This window comes from Oryzias latipes, chromosome 12 (genome assembly GCF_002234675.1).
Source record: "Oryzias latipes chromosome 12, ASM223467v1".
NCBI classification, from domain to species: Eukaryota; Metazoa; Chordata; class Actinopteri; order Beloniformes; family Adrianichthyidae; genus Oryzias; species Oryzias latipes.
In genome coordinates this window covers 14,372,102-14,397,701 of record NC_019870.2, presented here as the reverse complement: position 1 = coordinate 14,397,701, position 25,600 = coordinate 14,372,102, and the positions used below count along the sequence as shown (strand labels likewise).

The 25,600-nt window shown below is 39.6% G+C and overlaps 2 protein-coding genes across 3 annotated transcripts; both read right to left on the bottom strand.

Annotated features, from left to right (window-relative positions):
• Positions 1-2: 2 nt before the first annotated feature.
• On the bottom strand, positions 3-11,426 carry LOC101170773 (oxysterol-binding protein 2). Its single transcript, XM_011481849.3, has 14 exons — positions 10,985-11,426; positions 10,161-10,366; positions 7,086-7,336; positions 6,794-6,962; positions 6,057-6,177; positions 5,890-5,956; positions 5,643-5,777; positions 4,789-5,031; positions 4,502-4,622; positions 4,300-4,403; positions 4,062-4,157; positions 3,197-3,381; positions 2,876-3,096; positions 3-2,706 (listed from the first exon to the last, which is right to left on the bottom strand). The coding sequence occupies exons 1-14, from the start codon at positions 11,143-11,145 to the stop codon at positions 2,564-2,566; spliced, it is 2,223 nt and encodes a 740-aa protein (XP_011480151.1). The 5' UTR covers positions 11,146-11,426; the 3' UTR covers positions 3-2,563.
• Positions 11,427-13,366: 1,940 nt separating this feature from the next.
• LOC101170529 (V-type proton ATPase 116 kDa subunit a) lies at positions 13,367-25,486 on the bottom strand. Of its 2 annotated transcripts, none has more exons than XM_004074800.4 (20): positions 24,826-25,486; positions 24,560-24,638; positions 23,200-23,297; positions 21,097-21,234; positions 20,775-20,872; positions 20,568-20,694; positions 20,400-20,482; positions 20,225-20,318; positions 19,941-20,153; positions 16,972-17,122; positions 16,731-16,870; positions 16,480-16,637; positions 16,302-16,392; positions 16,103-16,221; positions 15,511-15,721; positions 15,305-15,424; positions 15,104-15,220; positions 14,860-14,977; positions 14,571-14,742; positions 13,367-14,318 (listed from the first exon to the last, which is right to left on the bottom strand). In XM_004074800.4, exons 1-20 carry the CDS (start codon positions 24,934-24,936, stop codon positions 14,216-14,218), a joined length of 2,541 nt encoding a protein of 846 aa, XP_004074848.1. In that variant the 5' UTR covers positions 24,937-25,486; the 3' UTR covers positions 13,367-14,215. The 2 variants fall into 2 exon arrangements, with proteins under 2 accessions (XP_004074848.1, XP_011480150.1); XM_011481848.3 differs by having other exon boundaries at positions 20,775-20,851.
• Between the last annotated feature and the right edge of the window lie 114 nt (positions 25,487-25,600).

The window sequence follows — 25,600 nt, the reverse complement described above, 5'->3', positions numbered from 1 at the left end:
TGTCATTTTTAATCAAGCATGTTTTTTTTATTAATAATTTTTGTTAAATAATCTTTAGTTGTGATTATCGGCACAAAAGGTGAATTTACGCAACGTCTTAGCAACGGTTCACAAACAACTGTCAAGCTATAAAAAGGCTCGTCCCCACTATAGCACAACATTCTGTAAAACCATGCATTGCTATTTGTTGCCATGGAAACCTTTGAGAAACGAACCATGTGTCTTTGCATGAAACATGACATTGTGCTTTATGTGAGCAGCATTTAATCTTTATATTATATAGATATATAATAAGTCTAACATTTAGACATCTGTTACACCATCTTAACCATAAGCATCTGTATTCTTTACTCCATACACAAATTAACAATATTTTAATTATGAATATTCCAATCATGTAAAACATTTATAACATGTTTTTAATGAGGTGATTATATTTCTATGTTATTCCAGCTACCGTATATACAGGCCAACACAAATGTGGCAGTCATAAGTGATTATCATGCCCTGACTTATAAAGTAATACTATATACTGTTTATAAACATATTAATTGCTGCCTTTCCTTTTCAATTTTAGGCTGATGTAAATAAATCTCATTTTTTCAAAGGTATATTTGCCAAATCCGATTACCGTTTTGTTGTGTTTACTGAAACTGGAAACCTTTTCTCGTAAAAACAAAACAAAAAAACTATTGGAAAGGTCAATGGTGCGTTTCATCCAGAGCAATCTAAAGATATGCAGTGAATTATTTTGGAATAATTTTCAGTTGTTGGTATTTTGTCAACCTTTGCAGTTCCCCGTCAGGAATAACCAGGCATTTAAACCGTATAGTTTATACAACAATATACCAATAATTATGAAATATTTCCATGTTTAAGATAGTACATATAACAAAGAGATATTAATAGTCTCTGGTAATAAAACCCTTTCTACTCTCCAGAGAAGAAGGAAGAACATAGACAGACCACAGCCACACAGCATTCATGGCATTCTGAGGAGGAGATTCAAGGAAAAATATTTACAATATGAGAACAAAGATGTCCTTTTTAGATCGAGAGCAACTACTGATGAATGGGACGGTTACGTGCTTTGTGTTATTGCTGGCATAGATGATGTTCAAGAAGCAACACAATGTTTCACCCAAAGAATCTAGATTTACTCCCTAAGTCTTCTAAACACTGGAAATACATTTGTTGTCGCCATTATACATTTGTTAATGAATTATACTCAGAATGAATTCATAAAAAAAATAAATTAATTAAAACAAAATGAACCAGATTGTATACATGTACATTTTAAAAAGAAAAAATACCCTGGACTTGCATGATATTAAAAAAAAGCATTTGTTTCTGTTTAATAATGCCTATTTATAAATTCTTAATGAAATAATTAAGGCTTAAATGACCAGTAAGCACCAATATAATCCCTCGCTGAGGAAAGTCCTGGAGCTTTACTAGATATGTAGATAAAATAAACTCCTAATTTTTGAATTTTAATACACTTTTAGGAACTAATCCAAACATTTCTGTGCAAACCATAAAACTAAAAGTTTGCACTCCCTTTCCAAGTGATTGTGACTTAATGTTTCCTTACCAGCTCACACACATGTACCCCTTTTGAAGTCAATTCTTTTTGCTTGTTTGGTTTTCTAATCAACTAAAATCCATCAAGTATTAAACCAGATGTTTTGTTTTCTGAGGAAAAGATTTGCCAAACTGTTGCAGCTCCTCATCAGTGCTGGATGAAGGATAAGACAGAACTCAGATGTGTGTCACAGCAAGTGCATTTACGCTTTGAGAGGTCAATATTTTTCTATCTTTTATAAAGATAGATAAAGATAAAAAAAAAAAAATCAAAGTTACCAACAGAAATTATATGACAAATAAATTCAGAATCTCAGATTTGTTTTCATACATTCCTAGCACATTTTATTTAACCCCTAATTCTGCAACTGCTCTTCAATTTATGTCATTGCTGGTAAAGTGATTTTCTTTGTGTTTTAAAAGTAAAATCTCAGTAAGATCTTTGTCAAAAGAGCTCACCTTATGCTAAGTTTTAAATCTGAGAAGTGGTTGGTAGATCAGCAGATGTAAAGATAAAGTACAGAAGGTTTTGTTGAATTCTTTCAGAGCTTGGTGTCTCAGCCACAAACAGGCTGTTCCAGCTTTAAGAGGGAAGAAAACATTTGGTGCTGTTAGCAGACATTCAGCTCACCCTCCATTATCCTGAACAAACTCACACATGGTGTGTTTGTGCACAGACAGTTGTCTTCCGTCAACACTACTATTTTCAAACTTGCGCACCAACAAAAAAGAAAGTTAAAATTGTTTCCAAAATGATTTCTTTATAGCGTTTGGTTGTGCGCAAAAGCTGAAGCCATGCAATCTGGAACCACAGCTGTACCAAAGCAACGACATCAGAAAGTGGAAGCAGGAGTCTTTGTGCTTTAACATCTTAAAGTAGAATGGACCACTCACTCGTGCAGTTGTGAGCTCTACAAACCACCAGCAGTTCCTTACATCACCAGGACCTGCTTAGTATGTCTCTTGCTGCTAGTTTGTCCTAGAAGATCCTCGGACACTGGCTCCAGTTTTGTCTTTCTTTGGCCTCCCAGTAGCCCCCTTTGTAGAAGTAGGTGGCATCCCCTGTGTTCTCATCTGTTTTCCTGTCAAACCATAGTGGCTGATAACCCTCAATGTCTTGGCCTGTAGAACACATGTAATTCTTCAGAAAAACTCACTGTGCTTTTGTATTTCTCTCATTTTTTTCTCATTAGAACTTTTGCAACAATTGCTCAGAAACTTCATGCTGGAGATCACAAGAACTCCACCCGGAAAGGTGGTGGTCAGAAACTCTGACAGTCCATGAACTCACCATCTTCCAGAGCCTGATTGGCCTGCGCCTCCCTTTTCTTCCTCTCCTGTCTCTGACGCTCCTCCAGTCGCTGCTTCTGGATGTTTGCTTCATCCCACAGTCCCTCCTCCATGAGTCGCTGGTCAGGTCGCAGACGGCTGTCGGTGGGAGCGACGCCCTCTTCTGGCTCATTCAAAGTCAGCGCCAAGGAGGAGAAGAAGTGCATGTTCTCTGCATTTTCTCTGAGACGATAAGTGATACACAAGAGAAATAGCAGGTAGGTACAGGCAGATCACAAAATGATCCTTTATTCAATAGGAAAAAAAGTCAAGCGTCACTCACGGAAGAGGATATTTCTTCCACAACAGCTTGGGTTGAAGGGTTTGATAAACTGTCTTCTGTTTTCCTTCAGAGCCTCCACCACCGTGGCTGCTTTCTACTATTTTGGCACTTTCCATTTTGTCGTCCCAGGTTCCTGAAAGAATGTAATGAGCTGTGCCCTCTCTGTCCTCAACGACTCCCGTCACCTGAGAAGACAGAACAGAACAGCAGGAAGCAAGCATGGTTTGACTTCTGTCCAAGTGCAAATACACGGTGACAGTCAAATGGTCTGTTAGCTACTATGGATGGACGATGACAAACAAATCCTAAAAATCCCAATACTTATTTTTAATATTCTCATCTTATAAATCTGAGACTTAAAAACCCACTCCAATACAATTTTTTTTATATGTTTTTATAGTATTTTTTCTCATATTTGAAGAAATTTTAGCTTGAAATTGCCTTTCTGAGTATTTCTTCATTCAAATTATTGTGAATAAAGAGAAAATAAAAAAATGCAGTTGGAAAAAACTTGTAGCTGTGACGTAGATTCTACAATCGCCAGGCTAGAAGATCCCTGCTCTGTTCCGATTTGATCCATCCGCTTGCAGACAAAAAGATCAAAGTACATCTTTGTTATTCTGGTCTGAGCTGGCATCTGGCTCTAAACTGTACGGCTGGATAGCTCAGATATAGCTCGCCATTCTTGTTGCACTGGTAATGTTGTGTTGGGGTTACAGGGGGCTTTAATCTAGAGGTACAGAGTGTAAACAGATGGATGATGGGCAGTGGGGGCGGGCTTACACAGTGCCAACAGGTCCACCCACAAGGCATAGGAAATACAGACGAGTAAAAGAACAAAATGCAAATGAGACAGGACACTTACTTTGCGGGGAACTTCTCTAGAGAAGTAGCTGTAAGGGGAGAACTTGAGACGGCATGTGTCCTTTGTAGTGGTGTTTACAATGTCAATGTCTCCAGACTGTCAACAGCATGAGACATAATTGACATAAGAGGGGAGAACAACGAGGCTCCTCCACAAAACTTTAGTTGTTTTTACTCAAACAAAAGCGGCTCAGATTTGAGCAAATCTCCATGAATCTGACTTGATCACAGGAACTCACTTGATCAATCCAAAGCTTCCCTACGATGATGTTGTGCACCGTTGACGTCACTTTGCTCCAAACGTAGTGATTTCCACTTGAGTGAAACTGCAGATGAATATTACCTGTTGAAAGAGAAGAAAATGCAATTATATCTCACCTTTTTAGGTTAAAATTAGATTCCATGTCATTTGTAGAGGTCATTTATCTGAAAGCGCCTTACCTAATGGCACGACAGAAATATATTTTCCACGGAACTTGCTGTCAATGGTGATGTGTTGCCACAGAGTCCATCCTCGCTGTGAAGTCACATGGTGGGCAGCAGCTGGTGGATGATGACTGATCTGAGAGTGCATGGTACCAGCTGGTGTCAGTAGAAGGCAACGTCCTGTTCCTATGTCACACTCTTCTCTATTTTAATTTCCAGCTCTCAGGTTAATTTGATCTCTTTGAGTACAAAATAGCCGTGGAAATAAGGTTAACACAAGATGGATGTGTTTTTTGTCTTGCCTGCTCAGAAATGGAGCGGTAACCGTACTCCAGGCGGTCTAACTCGTACGTCTCCCCCAGCAGAGGGTTGAAAGGCTTGGCTGTTCGATGAACTGTGGTGGAGTAAGAGGAGACGGAAAAGGCAGCAACGAGGCACATCTGCTCCAAGGACGAGTCGCAGCGAGCTGCTCGATCCAGCAGCTCGCTGTACTCCAGGTCCTCGGTCAGACGCTGCAGCATGGACAGTGGCTCATTGAAGTTCACCTACAAAAAAGCTGACATCAGATCCACCAAAACACAGTCAATTACTCAGAACTTCACAAACACTGAGCCTGTTTACGGACTTACCAGAAGGTTTTCTATTTTTTTTCAAATTACCTGATTTTTTGAATGACCATGGAAACAAGGTAAATCCAAACATCTGTATCCATTACACATGTAGATTCCCTTCCAAAAAGTTGATATATCTAAACATGTATCCACGTTTATACAATTTATTTTGGCATTTTGTATTTAGACGTGTAAAAAAACCACACACACACACAAAAAGCTGCAAGGTAGCATTGTGTTTCTGAGGCAACCACCGTTTCTACGTCGGCGAGTAAAAACGTGTCTATTCAGACAAATGTGCAAATGAGCAAAGATAACACTGTGGCTGCAACATTTACCAAAGACACACCTGTGGAAGTATTGAAAGCTACAGGAAGTTTGAAACTTGCAAGAATTGCTAGAATAAAAAATAAAGACCATGATTTTCTGATAATTGCATTTCCAAAGTCAATTTGCAAATGATCTAATTTCCTCCAGTAATCTGATTGAAGCTGCCAAGTAAACAGGCTCACTGTGTTGCTTGGTAAAAAGTTGGGATGGTTTACAGGCATAGGGATCCTGGAAAGGTCTTTGCCAATGCAGTTCTTCATGATGCTCCACAGGTTAAGGGAGTAATTTGGTTTGTCTGGAATTCGGGTGCGCCTCGTTCTCCGTAGCTGCATGTGGTTTGTGGAAGTGTCCTTAAAACACACAAACAAGGACTCAGTAAATGTAAAAGCAGACACTTGAGAAGCTAATTGTCTGACTGATACAACAAACACTGGAATGATAATGTGTACGTTTAGAACATACATTCTCATTGTGAGTCCAGTCGCTGTGAACTCCTCCACTCATCATACTCTGATCGCTGCCTGAGCGCCTAAAGGAAAACATCAACCTCTGAACATGCCTCACAACCATTGCAGAGGTGGGAACATGGCATTCCTGAATGTGCATGTGATGAAGGTAGTGTTGCTCACTTGTGCTGTATGTCGCTGGCAGCAGTCACAGTGATAAATGCTGTTGAGTCTTCCATGGCGTCAAAGAACTCGGCCTCCTCATTGTCGTCGCTCACATCCCCGTCCTGAGGCCGCTCCACACCTACCACCAGTTTAATCCAATCACTGTTTTAAACCTTTAAGAAAGCTTTAACAAAGCTCCAAACAGTCTCTAAACAGAAATTCAATTGTTTATAATTATTTTGCTAGGTTTAATTAATGGGAGGTAAAGCTGCCAAAATACTGAATCACTTTTATTTACAAGTTTACAATTGGATTTGATTTACTTTTTTAAATAATTCAATTAAGATTAAATTAGTTAATTTTTACTTGTAAAAAAAAAAGGTTGAAAAATAAAACGTATTGGTTGTGATAACCGATTTTTACATAACTAGTCAGTCATTAATAAAATTATAAATTCTTCAATGAACGGTTTTGGAAAATAATTTTTACGTCTTGTTTCCTAAAAAAACACACACTTCACAATCACTGGAGATCTTTGAGCTTTGGCACACCTAAAAGGAGATCTGCATCATACCCAGTTAAAGTAAATAAATGCAAATAAGAATTGTGCTTTTGGTTTTCATGTTGCATAATTCTTTCATAAATCTCATGTCATTTTTGTCATCATAATTCATAACTAGTGGCAGCCAGAAAGGAGCCTAAACTGACAAAAGCATAGAGGCTGTTTAGGCAACAGAAGCGGGTAAAAGCCCTACCTGCGTATGAGGAGGGATTCTCCCTCCACGCTCTCTCCAGGCTGTTGTGCTGTTTGGCTAACTGCTCGATGGTCTCCTCCAGGTGGTGGCGCTGTTCTCTCTCATAATGCAGAGCCTTCTGCCACCTCCGGCTGTGAGATTCTGCCACATCTAAAAAGTCACGGCAGGCCTACGGCGTGAACACAACAGACATCAGAGGACAGCGTCCCCTCATTAAAAAAGCCACAGCCACTGATCCGTTCCTCCCGTGCAGTTTTAATAAGCCCGCTGAGGCTTAACCCTGTGAACTTACATTGAGCATCGCATTGGAGGTGATGCGAAAGAGGGTGGCTCGCTCATTAACAGCTTTCACTTTGTCGGTGTTGTCGTTGGATCCGCGTAGTTCCTCGAGTTCGCTGAGGGAGCGCTGGAGGGCGGCACCGTGCTTTCCTATAAGCTCATTACAGGTGCTCAGATCATCCAGCTTGCTGGCCAGAGTCTTGAGCACCCCTTGGGTTAATGCACGCTCCTCATGAGGAATCGGGGCTTCGTCACCAGAGTCATCTTTATACACAGATACGAAAACAAAATAATCCATAGTATCATTAGAGATTATTATATCAGAAGTATGGGAGTGGTAATGATTCAGGTATTATACACTGGAGTCAACTGCACACACACATAATCAGTATCTCCTCTGACCGAGCGGTAAAGACCTTTTAAAGACTTTGTGTTTGAAGCTCACACAAGCTGAGTGTCTCAATGTGAAATGGATGGAAGCAAACAACAACAATTCACACCCCGGACCGCCACAACCCTTCCTCTACAAGGCGAGGAAACTGTGAATGAAAACCGTTGCCCTGGAAACGTGGGCCTATGCAATCAAGAGGGGAGGCTATTTTTAGAGAAAGAGGATGAAAAAAACGATGACGCACTACCCCTTTCCTCCCCTCTTTCTGCCTCTCTGCCCTTGCCACCACGAGCTGAGCAATCAATCATTAAGGCTGGTTGAGTGAAGTTTCAAGGAGGCTGTAGTGATTGTCGGTCATTAGGAAAGATGTGCCTTGACTGTTTAACCCTTTGCCAATAAAAGCTCTCTTTGTCATTTTTGGTTAAACACAAGGAGTTTTGTTTATTCTTCCTGCCTTGACCGTAAAAATGCTTTTCAATGTGAATGACATGAAACTGAAAGAAACATGATTTATTTTGGTTTCAGTCCAATTAATGCCTAGATTTAAAAAACTTGGGGTTACATCTGTTTTCAAAAACATTCAGAAACTGAAAAACAGACAAACAACCCCCCTATTTTTAAATAAAAAGGACTGTAGATTCCCATTTTACTATTATGAATATTCTTTTTTATTCGTAATTCTACAACCTTTGTAATGGAAAATTTCTAGGTCAAATAAAAGATCTCAAGAGCTTGTTGTCTAAATCTAGGCCAGTCCAGAATTTCTTTAAGTACACTAAGACAAACCACAACAGCGGAATAGGAAAAATAATAATAAAAAGAAAACAATCAGGGCAAACTGGATTAGCAAAGTCTCTGGAGATGAAGATTAAAAATAGGAGGGTTGAAAATCCTTCTGTGATGGTCTCATGACCCACATACAGCTGACTTGTGGTGCTCAAGGTAAAAACGTGTTTAGAATGAAGAGGAACACTTCCAGCCTGGAATAATGACAAAAAAGTAACAGGCTGCTTTAGTCTATGCAGTGGTGGATCGTATTTTCAGTCAGGACTGTGAGGAGTCTGAGAGCAAATGGTGACTCATCACTGAATCACAGACACACACCTACAGGTAACAGCAGGAGTGTCATTATAGAAACACTGTGGAAAGAGAGTCTGACTTAAATAGCAGGGGAGATGGATTGTAAGCAGCAACTGCAGCAGATCATCAAAAGTCAGTGCAAAGGTTGTCCTGTCCCAGCGTGAGGCGCGTCTTTTCTGTCATGCTTCCACCTTTTCTCACTGTTTTGAATCAAACTCTCACAAAGCACATCTATTTATGAATCTCTGAGTCTAAAGCTTGTTATGTGAGAGATTTTACAGGACAGGAGCTTTACTGCTTCAGCAAACTCAACTACTGATCTAATCCATTATAGCCAGTTAAAATATCCTGCAGCTAAGCCCATTCGTGCCGAAGCAACCAGCGTTTGCACACAAAAGCGTTCCTCACAACTGACACGTACCTACGTTTGTCACAGATTTCTAAAATCATTAGTTGATGCCAGGAACGCTAAGCAATTTAGACCAAAAATAACAAAATTTGACTTTTCCAAAACCTTCGTAATAGAGCAAGACAAAAAAAAAAAAAAAAAAAACTTCAGCTTTAGCAAATACGTTTAGCTGTAATTATTGCAGCAAGTTTCCTTTCTTTGCATAATTGTCCAGGTTTTTGTGTAAATGCATACAGAAGGTCACATGAAATATTGATTTGTCGGTTTGAATCTTTTACCCAGGTTTAATTCTCCATGGCTTCAGGGACTTTTGAACCATTCTAAATCTGCTCTTTAAGTTCATACAAAACAATAAAACCTAACACAATCCCCAGCAACATGCAATTTTGGACAAACACAAGAAATTAGCATGCAAACACAGTGCCCACAATTATGTTATTTTTCTGAATGATTAAAGGATTACTCACAATGTCAGAATCAGGAAAAAAGCTGCAGTCATTTGCTAGTTTACCCCGACAATATGCTACGAGACATTTCAATAAAAACCTTGTGCCGGCATGCTCTCTGTCTCCCTCCCTCTCTCTCATTTCTGTCTTTTTTTATGTTACTCCTCCCGCAACCAGAATGGGAGGAGGAGGAGTTTGGATGAAGGTCATTTCATTCAGCCCTCACTGCCATCCCGCTTAGAGGAGACAGGGAGGGACAAAGGGATGCAGAGTGGGAGGGAAACATCTGGAAAAATTGAAAAACATAGCTGTTATTTTAAACATTAAAAAAAATTAAAAAGCAGCAATCATTGTTAAAACATTTTAAGCACTATATGATCTGGTCTGGGGATAAAATTAGAGAAAGCATTCAAATAATGACAGCTGGTGAAATATGTATTTTTCCCCCCCAAAAGCGGTTGAATGTAGCCTCATTTTGGCCTTTAATCACAACCTCATCACGTTCGAGTGCTCCCATAAGGAACAATTGGACAACAGCACCCCCTGGTGTCCTCATGGGTGCATGACACCAACGCCTCTAAAAGAAACATGATATGCTTTTAGAGAAGTGGGTCTTGCTCCCCAGAGGTTGCTTTTGGGTTACAGCCAAAACTAGTTCCACTATAGCCCTGACTCAGGTGCAGGCTCCTGTTGTTTTTCTAGGTTGCTATGTATATTTGAAACCTAAAAACACATGAGATCTATTAAACAACTAGCTCCAACCTGAGTGATGCATCAGGACAGTGGCGTTATCCTTGGCTTGCTGCAGTGCTGACACCCATCTCTGACACTCGGCCTCAGATGTGGCCTTTAGGTGGTAGCTCCGGCCCCCGCTGGTTAACACCAAGTGGCAGGCATCACCCACCCCGATGTGGGCCGTAGCCAAGGGAATAGTGCCCCGGCAAGTGTGTGCCATCTCTGCCTGAGTCCTGAGGGACACAAGTCACAACATTAACCGAGTTATTCATAGAAATGTGTGGGGAGGGAGGCAGGAAAAAAGACCCCAGCTTCTGTCTGCTCTCAGTTCCACACTGTTTTGACCCATTTAAAAAAAAAAAGAAATCTGTTGATGGAAATTTACTGATGAAACCTTAAGAAGTCTTTAGAACAAAACAACTTAAATAACGTGTTTGAAACAACAACAGGGAAGTGAATATAAATAAGGTTGAAACAAAAACTTGTTTTTGTGAGAACCTGGTAACCCTTTCTGTATACACACAAAAACTAGAAAGCTTTCTATTTATATCAAATATACATGAGTCTGTGTATTAAGTTAGTTATAACAATATGGTCTGTTGTATATATGTATATATTTAATGTTTGGCTTTAAAAACAATCAAAATGTGATAAAACTTAATATTATTAATCTTTTAGTTCTGCTTTAAATCAGTTGTGTTGTTGTGAGCTTCCATATAAATCATAGAAATAGTTGAATAGTCTTGTCTGGACAAACACTGCTCTAAACTTCAGCTCTAAGTCAGCGGTGAGGCTGTGCGCGCTCCCGGGCGGAGCCCTGGCGGCCGCTCTGAGCGGAGCGGTACGGTCACCTGTAATAGGACAGCAGGCCGTTGCTGAGGACGAACCACCGCCGCTGGTAGCCCTTTAGGTAGTTGGTCCATTTAAAGAGCCAGCCTTTGTGGGCGTCCAGGCACGGGAGGTGAAGCCCAGGCAGTGTCGGGGAGGGCAAACTCTTCACCAGCTCGTCCATTTGCTCCTCCAGTGTTCCCGCAGCGGGATGCGCGGAGAGTCGGCGCAGTTTGGGTTTAGTTCCCCAACAGCTGGACGGTTTAGCTAGCAGCAGAGACACAGCGCCTCCTCCTGCTCACAGGCTGCTGTTAGCCCGCAGCTGCCGGTGTAATTCCCTCTGAGGCTCCTTTAAAACAGCCCGTCCTGACACTGGGACTCGGTAAAATGTGGCAAAAATCTTTAAAGCACGAGACAGCGAGAATGGCTTACTTTACCTGCGTAGTTATAAAGAAGTAAACGTGATGATGACGTCCTCATGCAGCTCTGTGAGTGCGCGCGTGCAAGTGTGCACGTGAGTGTCACACAAGGCATTTCCCGCGATTTCTGTAGTCGCGTGCACTGCTGTGCTGTACAAAATAGTATTTGTAATTTGTAATTTTAGCGTTTAAACCCCCAAACATGTTTTATTTTAGTTTACCAACATAAATTTCATTTGCATTTTTAATTTATTCTTATTTTCTAATTGCCAAAAATTATACTCATTTAGCAAATATACATTTATTTTTAATTAAAATATCAAACAAATTATTTCAAGTTTAGGTTAAGGCTACAATAGTTAGGTTGATTACAAACAAATGAATGAGACTTTTTTATGTTAATTAAGCTTCTAATAGTAAATGCAAACTTAAAATTCAGTTTATAAAAGAAACAAGATATTTGTGAACAATTTTAAAAAGTTTAATTGCAGACATTTAAAATAAGAAAGGGAAATAACTCATGACTTGGTCAGAGATCCTTTAGCATAAAAATCAGATGGCTTTGCTGGCCCATCAGTCAAAAAGATGTTTCTGAATCAGAAACTAATGTTTTTTGATAATTTAGATTTACCCCAAGTTCTGCTGAAAAAAAAAAACAACTTTATGACTTATTATAATCTGGACATGATATTCATAAAGAAAGTTCCCACTAATTCATAATTTGTGACCATGAAGGAGTATTTTGTGTCCACCAATTACCATTTTGTGGCCCCAATTTGGTATTTTGTAGTTACAATTTAGTATTTTATGGAAACAATTCAGCATTTTATTGGCATTTTGTGAACAGAAATGAGCCTTTTGAATTTTAGTACCATTAATTACCTCTACTATTTTGTGGTATGCGCACACAATCCAAATGTTTGCCCACAAAATGCTAATTTGTGCACACAGAATGGCTGTTTGTACAAAAAAAAATACTAATTTGTGCACACAAAAATACTCAGTTTTGTCTAATTTGTGGGAACCTTTTTTATTTTCAATGTCATGTTTAGGGCTCCAAACTGTATCAGAGGGACTTTTTTTAAACTTCCAGGATGGCTGCCCTAAAACACAATGAACCTGATAAAAGCCAGTGAACTAACAGCAGGATCTCCAAATCACTACTGGTAGAAGAAACTTTACCCTAAAACTCAAGCAACTTGAATTCTAGCCCTGTTCTCTCTTTTCAAAGACCTTGATTTTTGAAAAATAATAAAAACAGAGATATATTTGACAACTACAGTTGTTTATGTCTTTAGCTCAGTTGACATTTGGTTTTACTCTAGTTTCAAAGTAACTAAAGCTTATCCTGGATACATCAGGCTCTGATAGCTCTTATAGCATTAACTCCTCTTGGTTAGTCTTGTCCTAATTCTTAATTGAGCTTTCTTTTTAAATCCTCTTATGGCCGTGTGCTGCTTTTTCACCTTTGTGCACCATATCTTCTTTTTCCATTAAACTTTCCAGTTCCAACAGTATTTGGACATTTTCTTACGTCTTTCCTTTTGTTCAATGCCAATTCCAATTATGAAAAGCTGATCCAGACAGATCTCAAAAGAGCCAGGAAGCCTTTACTGGTAATTGATTGAAATGTCAAATTAAGAGTGTAGCACATCTAGTCTTCAATATTCTACCTTTTCTCTGTTCTATATTTGAACATTCTGTGACACTCAAATTTTTATTTTAATTGGAAGACAGTAAAAATCAGTAACATTGAACACATCAGTCTGTCTCCAAAGGCTAGGTGTTGTAGGTGTTAAGCGTCCGTCTGCCAATGGTTAGTTGATTGGGGATTTAAATCTCAGGCCTGACAGTTGCACATCGTCTTGAATTGCACAAAAACTACAAAAAGTTCTTGATAACTCAGATTGTCAGATTGATACTAAACAATAAAAATGTATATCTGCATGTCACGGAGTAATTAACAAACCACCACTACATGTTAACTTGCTTGCATGACTCAAAACTTTATTTTACACTTGAGAATGTCAAAATATTTGATACGGACAGTTGAAATAAATACCATGGATTATCATTAATAAATGCCACTAGCAGTGAAATCAAACAAACAAACAAACAAACAGCTAAGGCTTCTTAAGCTACTCTAAAGTACTTGATGTTTTCCTGTCAGTTACAGGGAAGTTACGTACAATTAATGCATAAAAAACAATAAACAAGCAGACAGTTGATTTTCTTTTTTCATTTGGCATTATAAGTCAGTGAAAACATTAATTCTACAATCATTTCTGCAAAGTGCTTTGTGAAAGTATGTCCCCAAAAAGGCTTGACATGTCAGTGGTTTTAATGCCTGCAGCTTTTCTTTCTCAACATGTTTTTTTAAAGGGGGGGGGGGGGGGGGGGGGTGAGTCATCCCCATTATCGTAATCAGAAATAATTTTTATGGCACTACGTTTTGAATGCTTGGGGATGTTTTCACTTGGGTTTAAAATTGAACTGGTTAAATACCATGTGGTAAAAGATAACCCAAAAAAATCTGTTTACACAGCACAATGCAAATAAAATGTTTAAATACGTATGAATAGTAGAAGTATTACGAAATCCGGACCCAATAGATTATTAATTCATAGAAGGAAAACTTCTACAGAAGTTTGCTGGGTACAACAGTAAGGCAGTCAGCTTAACATTTAAAAACCAGCAAGGTGAAAAAGTTGCTACAAGAAATGAGCTTCAGTTGAAGGTTCGTTTTCAGTATCACAGTGTCAAATGTCCGATTCGCCGGCATCCTTTCCCTTGTTTAAAATCAGCTCCCGGTCCCATCCACTGCATCAGAGAGTTTTAAAGGAGGCCTTCCTGCTCGAAAACAGAGGGTAGGAGGGAGAAGTCGAATGGTAGAAACTTGACACCGGTCCCGTGGTAGAATTTATTCTGAAACTCCACCCTGAGGTTAATGATAAAAGCACACATTAGTTAAGTTTATTTGGATTACAATAGGGTTTTAGTCCATGTTTGTGGTATTTTTTGAACCCTTTTTGTTGTTATTGTATATAGCAGAGACTGAATTTGATTAGTTTGCTTCTCTGCGCTTTTTTTGTTGCCCATTGTTCCCCTTTTTGCATTTCCTGCTTTAGCTTTGTACTTGAAACATGCACTCATTAATCAGTGTAGTCCAAACAAATGCGTTGCGTCTCACCAATGAAGCCGGAGAGCGTGAAGGAACGCTGACAAGCCCTCCATGACGAGCAGAATGGATACAGTAAGTGTGGCAAAGAGGCCAAACACCGGGACCAAAAACACTACCCCAACTTTTGTGGTGATCTTAAAACCCAGACGCATCACCATGGTCCACAGGACCTCTGACAGTTCTGAAAGTATTGGAAGCAAAGCCAGCAGAGGCAAAAAAAATGAGTAAAAAAACAAACAAAAGATGCTGCAGAGGCAAGAAATGCACAGTGTGCACTTCTTTCCTTGGTAGCACTTACGAGCGTGAGCTAAGCTGAGAGCCCAGAGGCGCAGGTAGGAGGCGGTGTTGGAAATGCAGCCCAGGCAGTACTCAATGGTGTGGATGGCCTGGTGCAGGCACACATCTGCAAAGTCAAACTGCAACACAGTTCAAACAGAGAGTCTGATTTCAGAGGAAATATAAACCATAACCTCAAATTTAAAGTCTACACAGTTGATTGGCAGCAAGACCTCAGCGCTTCATTTTTTGTGCAAAATTAATACCTGTTTGGGAAGAGGCTCTCTGCTGGTCACTTCATCAAATCCCTCCTCTTCATCATCGTCATAGGATGGAGTGATGGAGTTGTCGTCTTCACTTGCACGCCTCACCCTCTCATAACCCTGAGGAGTGGCCAGAAACCTAAAGTCAGCTGCTGAGTGTTAAAAGTAAAATGAAAGGCGGTGGTCATTTTTTGTTCAACCTACTCTGCGTCTCCGCAGACCTTTCCCTCCCCGGTACAGCCAGTACAGGTAGAGAGGCTTTCCTAACAGCAGGACGGGAACGGAGAGCATTGCTACCAAAAGCAGGAATATCTGCAGCCCAGTCTGTGGAATCACATCAACACGGAGAAGCTTCAAGAAAGGGTCACAGGAGGACCTGGGATGCAGACGGGCAGGCGGCATGCACGCACCTGTCCCGGGTACAGAGGACTGATGTCCTTTCCCTGCATGATGAACATGTTGATGAAGTGGATGAGGATGCTCGGGGCCTGGTTGGACTCTCGCGCACTGAATGCAAACCACTTGTAGAAAATCATGAAGACCAGGTAGCCAAAGAGACAAAGCAGGAAGAGAAGCTCCGGAAGAAACAGCAGGTAGACGTTAAATTTCTGTTTAAAGTGCCTGAAAAGAGAACAGAAAAGTGGGAATTCATTCAAATTATTAAGAAAAGTAAAATAATGTTCTTTAACAAATATGTGGAAGGGCTCAGGGCAAATTTCATGAACCTGCTTTTCCTTGGAAATACTATTTTCTATAACTTGCGCCTTTTAAACGAGGTCATTTCTTTTTCTCACAACCTGCAAAAAAATCCACCTTCTTGTACCAAGCGATAATATCCTTGTTTTTTATCTTTAATACACACTTGCTGTGTTTCATTAAATAACTGAAACATCTTTATTGGCTAAAATCAAATCTGCAACAAGCTGAAAGATTTTAACTGACAGTAATATAAGGTAAGTCATTGAGATTTAGAGAAGGAAATGGGATGTTCAGGTGACTTACAGGTGGTTAAAGACACTCAGCACCACACCAAAGCTCATGTGAATGACTCCAACAATAACAGACATCTTCATCTTGTATGAGTTGAGGAAGGAGAGCCGGTTCACCGCCATGTTCCATATCTGAAAGATTTGACAGAGCCAGGGTAAAACAGAGCCAGAAGTTTCTGTACTGACTGCAGTTTAGAAAAGTTTTCACTCACAGGATCGATTCCAAAAGGATAAGGGCCGTTGAAGACTCCACTGACATTAGGGTCCATTGTGAGCAAAGCATTACTTTGGAGTGTTTTGTTTCTGTTTTTTTATTAATTAAAAAAAAGGGAAATTTAGATAGAGTAGATGTTTTATTTTATGTCTTCAAGGATTTGTGTTGATACTCACGTCCATTGCTGGTTCGTGAACATTGCCTTAATGCTCCACCCAGAGCCAAATATGTTCAAAGACTTGGAGAAGCAGTCGTTGTAAATGAGTCCGGTGTAGACAGAAAAAAGCCCCATCATCAGGATGATGTAACGTCCATTGAAAAACGTTGTCCATATCTAAGAGTCAGTAGAAAATCAGTAATCAGATCCAACTAATTAGAAAAAATATCTAAATCTGAGTTGTGGAGGAAGCTGGTGGCTCATTCCCACCTCATTATTGGACCGTTTCTTGTTCTGCTTCTTCTCTGTCAGCACCATCCACAGGGCGAAGAGGCTCATAACGATCCCATGACCGAGGTCACCAAACATCACAGCAAACAGGAAGGGGAATGTGATGATGGTGTAAGGAGCTGAAAGGAGACCAGCACATGACTGCTTTATGTGTTCTTACCCAGAATCACTTAAAAACGAGATTTTTTTTTTTTTTATCCTTTAGAAAATATGATCTTACCTGGGCTTACCTCACGATAATCCCCCACCCCATACGCTTCCACAATGCTCTGAAACCCACTTGTGAACTTGTTGCTTCTTAAAAGGGTAGGTGGAGTGTCAGTGCATGGGATGCGATTCACAAACGATGGCACAGTGGCTTCCCCTTTTCTCTGATGAGGAAGATAAGTTCAGGAAAGTAGAGATTTCAATCAAAATAAGAATCATCTGTGTTAGAACTTAGATAGGGTTTTCTTCTACAGGCTAGGAAGTTATTTGCAAATGGGAATTTTGCACAAATGTTTAAATAACACTGTCTGGTTTGCTTTCACTACGACAAGGTTTAGGGTTAGAAAAAAATGTTTTTTTTAAAAACAGCTTTATGTTATTGTAAATATTGTTAAATATGTAACTGAACTTGACAGGTAATCTAGATATAAACTATTTTGTCAGCAGTTGAAACAATCAAAGCCTTGGACTATAGCGCAGTTGGCAGCTGTTTTATTGATCACTACTCTCAAATCTGCATCACAAATACAGGCCCCAAAGGAAGAAGTCTAAAATTCTTACCCCATTTACATGTTTTCTTTAAATGTACAAAATAAATCTGCCAATGGGGCAAGAAAAATTGTCTTATTTTTTTCTTATTTTAAGAAAAAAATTCAAATCACTAAGATATTCTTTCTTAGACAAAGATTATTTTGACATTTGAATCTTAAGATAATTTTTCTTGCATGACAAAAAAAATGTATTTCTTGAAACAAAGGTCTTCTCACTTTTTTTTTATTTGTTTTTGCAGTTTACAACAACTAAATTCCATGATCAGTGTTGCCAGATACAGTCACAGTTTTCCAGCCAAAAAGTCATCTAAAAACCATCAGGTCCCACAAAAAAAAAAAAAAAAAACACCCAAAAAGTCTGATCAGTGGTTGATTAGCTGTAATTATTATTCTTTATTTATTACTTTCCATTTTGATGGAAAGTCCGACTTTGAGGTCTTTTGTTAAATGACATTACATCCACAATTTGGCTGCTAGCCAGAGCAAAACATAAAATAGTGGACTTCCATTAAACTTCTTTAACGACCACAGGAGATCAGAGGTGGGCTTGGTCTTCCTTTTTTTCCCCTTAAACATTAAGAACATCCAGAAAAAAAGAAGAAAAGGGGAAAAAATATTGGTAACTTTTAATCATGATCCAAAGTGGAAAATTTTTCTGCCTTTTTTTCTTTAGCTGAATTTAAGTGAAGTAAAATTGAAGCAAATGTCCTTGTTAAACATATTAGAGTGGTTGGATTTTTTAAAACCTGTTCTTGTGAATCTAATTTCTGTTTAAGTAGCCTAGAGATAAAACATTTAAAACTAAATCAAATATCACCTTAAATTACTCCAGAAACGATTTGGTGTTTTCCTACTTTTGTGCAACACCAACAGTAAAAATCCTCCCAAAAACGTTGATACATTCATAAAACAGCTGTTTTTTCTTTATCACAAAAAGCACAGCTGTTTTCTTCACTTCATGTCTTTTAAGTGCAGCTTCATGTCAGATCTGAACACTAAATTAACATCAGACAAACGTGAAATATATGACCATCACATGGAAAGTATGTAATAGAAATTGACAACAATGTATTAAAAAAATAATAAAGCATTCCATTATCAGCAATCGCTGAGTAAACTAAAGGCAAGAATTCAACCCAGTTTAAACTGGACTGTAAGATCAGCTGTGAGGCTGCGCTGCGATGTAACTAAACAAGAAATACACAGATTTTAAGGGGGAATAAGGATTAAAATGATACATAAAAATTGCATGTATAGACAGATTATAAATACATTTATTTTTTTTATTAGTCGCTGATGATGGCGGGGATAATGACGTGTGTAGTACCGTCTCACGTGCCTCCCCTGACTGCATGTCACCGAAAAAAAAGTCTTTTAATGAGAAATAAAAGCCGCTGAACCGACCCCAAATCGGCCCCATTTTTGTCTATCCGCCCAAAACAATTTTGCCCCGCAAATTCAGAACCAAAACTGCCTAACTGGGCAGGAAACACTGGCCATGATAAAGGCTTTTATGATTTATAAATAATATTATATTGGTTTAAATGGTAGAAAACAATGCATTTTTTAGTAAATGCAAAAGATTTTTTAAGATGTAACAAATTTTCCTCAGTCCTGCTGCAGCATCAGTCTGAAGGAATGTTTCTCCACAGAGCCTGTGTAATGTAACATCACTATCAGTGAAAACCTTTAGGGGCGACTCAAAACGTTGGTCTTAGAATCCGTTTCAAATGCAGTTTGGACCAAACACGTGTTCTGCACTTCTGAAAACATTGCACAACAATGGAGGTTCAGTACATCCACTATCTCAATCTGTCAGTACTCTTTAGGGATGTTGCGCTCCACCACAAAGCGTCAGTAGTGAGGTAACACCCCAAAACATTAAAACTGGAGCAACAAATCTAGTTTTGACTGTTGTCCTAAAAAATCCCACATTTTAATGCAATAAAAATGACAAATATTCAGTTTTTTTTATTTACTTCACTGTTTCTTGCTTTTTGCTGGTACTGTGGATCATTGGATTTTTCCAAGAGGACCCGGTTGCAGACAACATGGCAGGAAGACACTGTTAGCCGGGACCGAAAGTCCAGAACCAGAAGTCTACCCCCACCCCCCCTCTCTCCCAATTTCAGTTGAAATTTTTTCTTTTTTGGTCCAAAAACACTAATTTAACCACGACCCTAAGAGTTGTGGGTTTTTTTTTTCCCACTTTAAGCGTTAAAACTTTAACACCAGAGATGTGTCTGTCAAAGCCTGCTTTGACCGTAACTCTTTATGCGATCAACATGAATCAGATGATCGGCAGAAAAAAGCAGCTTTGCGAGTGTAAGCAACAATTCAAAGCGGCTTTTCCCCAATATCCATTTAAAGTGTTTTACTTTTTTGCTGAATAAAAAAAAAAATCAAAAACTTGAGTGAACATAACACTCACCGAACCCTCTTCCAGAGCTCCTCTTAGCTTCGCTAAATCACTGATGGGGCACCACACCTCAGCAATCAGACACTTGTTGGTGACATCAAAGCTGCAGAGGTTGAGGATGTGATAGATCGCTTTCATCTTTTTCACCTGCACAACCCAGCTGAAGGCCGACTCGGACGCTTTCTGCAGAACCTGCCTCAAGTAATCCTCAGTGCGATGAAGCACCTGCAGAAAACAACAGTTATTGCAAACGAAGGAAACACCCTCCTGTAGGGGCTAAAAGGCTTCTTTTTTACATTGTTGAGGTCTTGAATCCGGGTTCTTAAGCTGTCCAGCACATCTGCTCTCTCCTCGTCATTCTCGGGGTGAGGATACAGGTGGCAGTGGTAACTGAAGAAAAAGATATATAAATAAATGATGGAGAAACGTACAACTCAGTGAAAATTAAAGTAATACTATGAAAGATTTTACCAGTCGCAGATCTTTTGAACTTTCTGTCCAATCTGGTCCCCCCAGAAAGAGATTAGAAACACCACACTTTTGCCTATTTCACCCTAAAACCACACACATCAGAGACATTGTAGCCGCATCTAATAAAGAATTGCTGCAGGAGGCTTTAGCAAAGCCTTTAAAACTCACTGTGTCGAGATCAGTGAGGCTTTCATCCACTTCTGCATAGCTGAGGATGGTGTAACCTTTACACACTCTCCACAACATACGCTCGAAGGCCTCCACCTTCACCCGCTGGATCAGACCAGAAATGAACCTGCGACCAGGAGAGATCTGATTACCTCCACATTACAGCATCTTCTGGCGGGGATGTATATAAATGAGGCTGCAGCTCACCCCAGCTTGGCTCCCAGCCTCTGCATACCAGTGCATCCTCCAGCAGAGTCTGTTTCCATGGTGGGGAACTCTTCATACTGGGGACCAAGAGCCTCATGCTAGTTATAAAAGGGAACATGTTTCTGTTGGAACAGTGGGTAGAAACGACTTCATGCAGGGTTCTGCCTCACACAGCTGGGAAGGCTGCCGCTGCGAGAGCCTGGATGAGTCAGGCTGCGCCTGTGACGGCATTAATGTGACCTTATCTTTGATCAAGAGCTACAAGATCCAGTACACAACAACTAATGAGGATGAACGAGTAGCTGAATGTTGACTCACTCACCCTGGAGCGGCTGTGGATGAAGGTCTGAGTGATCTTCAGCATGTGTGTGTATTCGGTGAGCTCCAGGAGGTTCCGCTGAAGTTTTTCCTTGTTTTTCGCCACCTCACTGAGCTCCATCTCCAGCCTCTGAAGCTGCTCCTGGACATTAACATGTCAGTTTAGTAGCAAAACGACCCATTTGTGTGACTTTTGCTGCAAAAATTGATCATTTTAGTAATTTAAAAGCTAAATCAACAAGCAACAAAAAAAAAAAAATTGATGAATCTCCACAGTCCTAAGCACAGCTACTTTATCATTTAAGCTTTGTTAATTTTACATAGACATAAATGCTATTTTCTAGGTACTGGACTGTTTTTTTTTACGCATCACTGCTTTTTTTTAACCAAGGTGTCAAACAAGTTAAATCTGGAGGTTTTTAACAGATAACATAAGAAATGGTTAACTTGGACTCAAGCAAAAGTCCGGTATTTTGAAACTTAAGATGTGCAGAAAAAACAGCAGAAAAAGACGGTCAAAAACATCTCAGAAACAACACCTCAACAGATCCACAGGGGTTAAAGACTTTGTTCACACTTTCTGCTGTAAAACCTTCACCGGATGATTAAACTTCAGTCGACAGAACCGACAATAACAAAGCACAAACTTTGTGGCTGCAACCTTTTCATAAACAGAAAAGCTCTTCAAATATTAAGCGCAGGTCTGGACCAATGTAGAACGCTGATAGGAGACATTTTTCAAAAAAAATGTGAGAAAACAGAAAGAAAAATGCAAAAATTACTCGTGAAAATTCAAACTAATGAATTGTACAAAGAATGTTCTCAAATTTCCCTTACATTAAAACCCTCTACATTAAAAAAATAAATAATTCCCCTGAAAATATTCGAGAAATCTTCAGCTTTTAACCGTTTTATTTCAATAGCCATTTTTTATGACAAAACACACAAAAATAAACTAAACATAATTAAGGTGACAACTACTCAGGATTATTTCCAACTTCCTTGAGGTTTTTTCCATTCGAGGCTATGCTAAATTAAGTAGAGTCCTGGATTCAATGGTATTTTGTGAAGGGGTTAAGTTAAGTCACTTTAAAAAAGGAGAATATGAGGGAGGGTCCATCTGCACCAGGGGTCCCCAAACTTTTCCCAGCGAGGGCCACATGACGTTTCCATTCTCTGATCGGAGGCCAAGGTCAGTTTAAAACAGAAAAAGTGTGCCTAAATGTAAACTGAAAGCCACAGAGGTCATCACAAAAAAAAACCAATTCTAATAATCAGCACATGTATAATATGTGCTGAAACTGCTTTTTCTGGGCTTGCAGGGGTGCAGGAAGGGAGTGGGGTGGGGGGGGGGGCAGCGTGTGTGAGAATGTGGAGTGCATACACGTGTGGTCAGTTGCCGTTTTGGAGTTAAGGAAAAAATAATAAAGAAAGTTCCTCTTGAAGAACTGAGACTGGTTCTTGTGTTTAACCGCTCTGAGGCTCTGATGAGGGTTCGAACGCGGAAGTGAACCCCGAAGGAAGATCAGCCTCACCGTCTTATCCGTGTTCTGCATCCAGCAGCTCGTCTTCAGCTTTAGATGTCTGCGCACGCAAAGGCAGCAGGTTTAAGTGATCAGAGCGACTTGCCGCCTGCTGGCTGTGCATTTGGGATGAAATGCATAACTGATGCTACCACAGTTAAGTGGCGTGGGGTGGCCACTCCACTGCTTCCATGAGTCTCGATCACGTGGCCAGGCTAAAATAAAAAGAATGCAAACTGGTATCGTTCAGGGGGCCGGGTCAAATGGGTGGGCGGGCCGGGTCCGTAGTTTGAGGACCCCTGATCTACACCATGACCTGGTGTCCCTATTCATAAAGGAAAGGCGGATTGATTAAATAAGCAGACGATCTAACTGGAACGATAATTTAAGATGGTTGCCTAGCAACTCCTAGATTAAAAAAGCTGCATTTAGGAAAATTAAAAACAACAGCAAACATGTGTATATGGATTTCATAGTGTAAAAAATAACAAATGAATGGTAAACAAAATGAAATCTTCATGCTGTTGGACATATTTGTTGAGCACTACAAACAAGCTGACTAAAGAGACGGTTGGAACACTTACCATGATCTCAAGGACCTGTCTGGGTGGAGGAGCCAGTGGGCTCTGATCCTCCTCTGGAACGGCTAGTCTAGCCTTGTGAATCTCCCTCAGAAGATAACCTGCATTCACATTCAAAAATATAGATTTATTGAGAGTTTATAGAAATTACAGTGCAAGTTTAGAAGTCACAAGTGAGTATAAACAAGCAATAAATACTTACATTCACCAAAATCACTCGTTGTAAAAATTGCTGTAGTTTGGGTGCATCATACTTTCCCCCTGATCCAAATTTCTTTCACTTTTACTTTTCTCAAAAAATGGAACAGATTTGGTCTTAATCTTAGTTCAAATTTTAAAAAAGTCCCAAATCGATCAGGATGTGCTAAAAAATATGTTCATTTCTGCAAAAATTAAACATAAAGCATGCCTATTTTATTCTCCACACCAGTCAAAACCGTGTTTTTGCAGAAGACTAGAATACAGTGAAAGTTTAATTTAGTTATTTTTATTTGAGAATCTGGAAATACAAGAATTTGTATTTTTTCTTTGCTTGATTCAGATTTTTTTTAGTCTATAAATGGGTAGTAGTTTTTTTAATACTACAGTAATTATGTGTATTAATCATTTCTACTTGAGTAATATCATTTTGAAGTAAACTCTCTTATTTGAAAACATGTCGTGGCTATTTTCTTAGCCGGTCAAAGTAAACCAATTAAAAACTTCTCAGGTAAAGATGTCAAACCTCTGGCCCTCAAGGTAATTTATGCGCATTTTATTTTAATTGCAGCCATTCCATCGCAAAGATGGCTGATTCTTGTAGATTTTTTTATTTAAAAATAAAATATTGTTAACAAAGGTAAAACAAAGGTAAAAGAACAGTAAGAAAACAGCAGCATCAAATGTCTTAAGAGCAAGAAACCTGACAAAAAGTGAGAGTTTTTTTGCAGCAGCAGAGAAAGAGCTGAGGTATTTATCTTTTAAAATCTAAAAGAATAGCTGATGGCTTAAAGAATAAAAAAAGGAAAACCTACATATTTTGCATTTGTTGACAAAGAATTTGAATGAAAAGTGGGGTTTTGTATCTCAAAAGAAAGATGGCAAAGATTATTCATTTTTAAATATATTACAGCATCAAAAAGCTGCTTAAATGAGCAGAAAATCGCATCTCGCAGTTTTGCATTGTGCTTTATTTGAATGCAAAAAAAACATAATTTTAGTCAAATTCCTTCAACTGTGATGAAACCCTCAAGGTGTGAGTGTGGCCCCTAAGGTTTGGGGTCCCTGGGGTCCCTACAATGGAAAACACTGCAGATTCCAGCACACAGACTCTTCACGATCAAGGTGTGTACCCCAAATCCCAGGTGGTCGGCAGCTGTCTTACCCAGAATCCTCTCCATCTCTTCACACCTCTTGATTTCGCTGACAAAGCGCCGCTGGAAAGAGCTGACACTGGGGTTGAGCTGAAAGCAGGAGAGCATCTTAAGTCAGGTGTCTGCGGTGAATGCCTGTTCAATAATGGGGCCATAAATCAACTCTTCTATGGGAATATGCACCTGTTATTAACTGAATATTTAATACACATTAAGTGTTTTTTTCTTTAACTTTTCCACGGCTAGATAGACTAAAAATAAACATCGTTATACTCACATCTCTAAACTCGACCAGCCCCAGTTCTCCGAGCTCACTAATGCAGTCATATTCTGAGCCGGACTGCAGGAACAATTGCGCCAAGCACATCTCCTCGCTCCGAAACACCATCTTTATCTCTGCCAGACGCGCAGCCCTCCCCTGGTAATCTGTCTGCAGCCTGCTGTTCTGATCACTGTGAACTCCGACGCCACATCACACCATTCCACCAAACTACAACTCCCCTCCACCGAGGATTAGTTATCATCAACCGATAATGACGATTTTAGGAAAAGATCCTCATTCTGGCTCTGACAGCCACTCCGTTTTTTTTCTTGTCCTTTCCTCCTGCGATGACTATTCAAAAAACAAGATGAAAACAAAGACACAAACCATCCTGGTGCACATTTTTGCGTCGAGTAGCCGAAGAGAAAGACGTCATGATCATCCTGTCGGCTTTTTACCTTCAACACCTGTCATTATTATCAAGGGAAAAACTACAACAATAGGGTAACACGGCACGCAGCGTGGACAGAAGCGAGCAGGCAAACTAGAAAATGAATTATCAACCCGCCACGTCAGTAAGCGAGGCCGCAGAGTCAGCCTCACTCGTTAAAAATAAGCCCCCCAGTCAGAAATAGGCTACGGCCTTTATTCCCTTTACGTCGCCTAGCAATTGACACAGATTGCGTCCACGGGTTGCCAGGTCTGGTCTTCTGCTCGGGAATAAGCCGATTTACTTCATGAAGAATAGCCACCTAAAGCCAAGGGGGAGTAAAATTTTATTGTCTGAAAT

What these genes read in the sequence shown, in the direction of transcription:
- LOC101170773 (XM_011481849.3), bottom strand. Translation starts at nt 11,145, where the DNA reads ATGGACGAGCTGGTGAAGAGTTTGCCCTCCCCGACACTGCCTGGGCTT. An exon ending in CTAGAGAAGTTCCCCGCAAA is followed by an intron (nt 3,382 to 4,061) that starts GTAAGTGTCCTG and finishes CTGTCTTCTCAG; the next exon opens with GTGACGGGAGTCGTTGAGGA. An exon ending in CAATCAGGCTCTGGAAGATG is followed by an intron (nt 2,707 to 2,875) that starts GTGAGTTCATGG and finishes TGTGTTCTACAG; the next exon opens with GCCAAGACATTGAGGGTTAT.
- LOC101170529 (XM_004074800.4), bottom strand. Translation starts at nt 24,936, where the DNA reads ATGGTGTTTCGGAGCGAGGAGATGTGCTTGGCGCAATTGTTCCTGCAG. An exon ending in GAGCTCTGGAAGAGGGTTCG is followed by an intron (nt 17,123 to 19,940) that starts GTGAGTGTTATG and finishes CTTCCTCATCAG; the next exon opens with AGAAAAGGGGAAGCCACTGT. An exon ending in AGAAACGGTCCAATAATGAG is followed by an intron (nt 16,638 to 16,730) that starts GTGGGAATGAGC and finishes ACTGACTCTTAG; the next exon opens with ATATGGACAACGTTTTTCAA.